This window comes from Gymnoscopelus microlampas (genome assembly GCF_963454915.1).
Source record: "Gymnoscopelus microlampas genome assembly, chromosome: 21".
Taxonomy (NCBI): Eukaryota; Metazoa; Chordata; class Actinopteri; order Myctophiformes; family Myctophidae; genus Gymnoscopelus; species Gymnoscopelus microlampas.
This window is the reverse complement of record NC_139958.1, coordinates 31,706,640-31,709,714: the sequence shown is the minus strand read 5'-3', so window position 1 is coordinate 31,709,714 and position 3,075 is coordinate 31,706,640. Positions and strand designations below refer to the sequence as shown.

The 3,075-nt window shown below is 42.7% G+C and overlaps 1 protein-coding gene across 1 annotated transcript; it reads right to left on the bottom strand.

Annotated features, from left to right (window-relative positions):
- Positions 1–1,283: 1,283 nt before the first annotated feature.
- Positions 1,284–2,201, bottom strand: LOC311037907 (polyubiquitin-B; the record flags this gene model as incomplete). Its single annotated transcript, XM_084047203.1, has 1 exon — positions 1,284–2,201. The coding sequence occupies one exon, from the start codon at positions 2,199–2,201 to the stop codon at positions 1,284–1,286; it is 918 nt and encodes a 305-aa protein (XP_083903329.1).
- Between the last annotated feature and the right edge of the window lie 874 nt (positions 2,202–3,075).

Below are 3,075 nucleotides of genomic sequence, written 5' to 3'. Positions count from 1 at the left end.
AGGTTTGAAATATCCAGCAGATTGTAGCTTAGCCTACTCTTTCTTACCTACTCTGTTTGTGCGTGTGTGTTCATCATTGATAAGAACAGCTGAATGGACCTCCAAGCTCACAATGAGGTTGGAGGTCAAAAGGGTGTGGAGCCTGGAGTGAGCAAAGCCAGCTAACTCCACCCTCCTTTGGTGGAGTTAGCTGGTTTAGCAGAAAGTTTGTTTGGTTTCGTAAGAAGCGCTTTAATACTTCTCATTGGTTCAATATTTTTTTTAACTAACACACAGACGTAAAATGTGTTCACTGATTTATGAAAAAAAATGTAAAAGCTGAAAAATTGGTTTCTGCCAGACAGCGACGATATTAACATTTTGTGTATCATTGTAGGATGGCATGGCCATTTTTCAAAGTTCATGTACTCTCCATGCACATTGCACAGGCAAATAAGCCAATGCAATATTACCAGAGCCCTGTTGGTCAGTATTACCTGCTTCCACCTCTCACGACGAGGACGTAGGGTTGGATTTTAAGAGGCAAAAATGTTTTTAGTTGGGCGCCTAGGTGGTTCACCACGAGGAGTGCATACCATATGGTCCCTTCCCACAGCTGACCCCGGTATATACGACCAGAGGCCCTTTATGTCATCATATGGTACGTGCTCTGCTCTTACTTCGGTGAGCCACACCAATCGCCCTTTTTTATTTTCTATCTTTTAAATGGATTTTCTTCTTTGCCAATACACACGTACTGCACAGTTGTCCTGGGGAGGGGGTTTAGCCTATCATGGGAATCTCCTCCCATCCACATGGAGCTTTTCCTTTCCCTGATGAAAAGCATTTTTTCCCCCCAATATACTGCACATTTACCGTTACTTAGAATTATTTATATATATATTTTATTTAATCTATTTTTCTCCCAATTTAGTCATTTAATTGATTCACCACTGGTCGTGACATCTTTCACCACAAAATAATGTTGTAGACATGATTAAAGTACCTTGATTGTACGCCCTCTCCTCCATAATTCTTTGAGTGCTCGGATCTGTCGTCTTTTTCAAGGCCCCCTGTCATGTTGGATTCGTAGCACCTCATGTCATGTGCATTAGCCTACTTAAACCTTTGAGCCATTTAGACATTTTAAACCTCCGTAAGCCATGTAACCAATATGCATTACGATAGCTGTGTAAAAGAAAAAAGAAAAAAGAAAACTTTAAGATTATAGAATCATTTACTGCTGCCCTCCCTCAGATGAAGAACAAGATGGAGAACTGACAAAATTGATCTTATAGAATCATTCACTGCCCTCCCCTCAGACGGAGCACAAGGTGGAGGGTGGACTCCTTCTGGATATTATAGTCTGACAGGGTACGACCATCTTCCAGTTGTTTGCCAGCAAAGATCAGCCTCTGCTGGTCAGGGGGGATGCCTTCCTTGTCCTGGATTTTAGCCTTGACGTTCTCAATGTTGTCACTTGGCTCAACCTCCAGGGTAATGGTCTTACCAGTGAGGGTCTTGACAAAGATCTGCATTCCTCCCCTCAGACGCAGCACAAGGTGAAGGGTGGATTCTTTCTGGATATTATAGTCTGACAGGGTACGGCCATCTTCCAGTTGTTTGCCAGCAAAGATCAGCCTCTGCTGGTCAGGGGGGATGCCTTCCTTGTCCTGGATTTTAGCCTTGACGTTCTCAATGTTGTCACTTGGCTCAACCTCCAAAGTAATGGTCTTGCCAGTTAGGGTCTTGACGAAGATCTGCATGCCTCCCCTGAGACGCAGCACAAGATGGAGGGTGGATTCTTTCTGGATGTTATAGTCTGACAGGGTACGGCCATCTTCCAGTTGTTTGCCAGCAAAGATCAGCCTCTGCTGGTCAGGGGGGATGCCTTCCTTGTCCTGGATTTTAGCTTTGACGTTCTCAATGTTATCACTTGGCTCAACCTCAAGGGTGATGGTCTTACCAGTGAGGGTCTTGACAAAGATCTGCATTCCTCCCCTCAGACGCAGCACAAGGTGAAGGGTGGATTCTTTCTGGATGTTGTAGTCAGACAGGGTACGGCCATCTTCCAGTTGTTTGCCAGCAAAGATCAGCCTCTGCTGGTCAGGGGGGATGCCTTCCTTGTCCTGGATTTTAGCCTTGACATTCTCAATGTTATCGCTTGGCTCAACCTCCAGGGTAATGGTCTTGCCAGTAAGGGTCTTCACAAAAATCTGCATTTTTGGACAATTTCAGTAATACGTTGAACAAAAGCTAGTACTTTGAAACGGCCTTCTTAGTATTGTCTCGGACTAACTGCAAACTGTGAAGCTCTCTTTTATGTTGGGGCTTGCCGGTGACATCACAGTTCTGACCTCACATTGTGACTGAGAGGCATTGTCTCCAAATGTAGAAATTCGAGTGCACTTGTTGTCGGAGTACTTATTGCAAGTACCTGTTATCAGAGTACTTGATGCCCTCTGTATGACAGTCATCTATGGCATCAGTACGGTGGGATCAGGCATCTCCATATTTGGGCAAAATGGGGACACGCACGGACGCACACACGCACGCACGCACGCACACAAGCTGTGAATTCTTGGATATTACATTTATTTTTTACATTACAGATTTTATTTACAGGTTTGTACATTACATGCAATCCATTTCATCCATGATATCTTCACTTGTTTAATTATCCTGTACCATTTTTATACTTTAAAAACAAACATAACATACAAAAGTATTAAATGTTTATCTACAATGTGTTGGTCCCAGTAATATTTGTAGTTAAACGTGTACTGAAGTGGCATGGTTACGCTATTGAACGTTGTAGTTCCTTTTCTTTTCTATTATAATATCCCTTTTATTTTATTTATCTCTAGCTAATCTTGTTTTATCTCATTTTCATGTTGTAATATTTTTCTGTCTTTTATGCTGTAAAACAGTTTGTAAACTAAAACTTGACACTATTATAAGGAAACAATCCATGTTTCTGGAGTGCACACACACACACACACACACACACACACACACACACACACACACACACACACACACACACACACACACACACACACACACACACACACACACACACATATGGATTCCTGC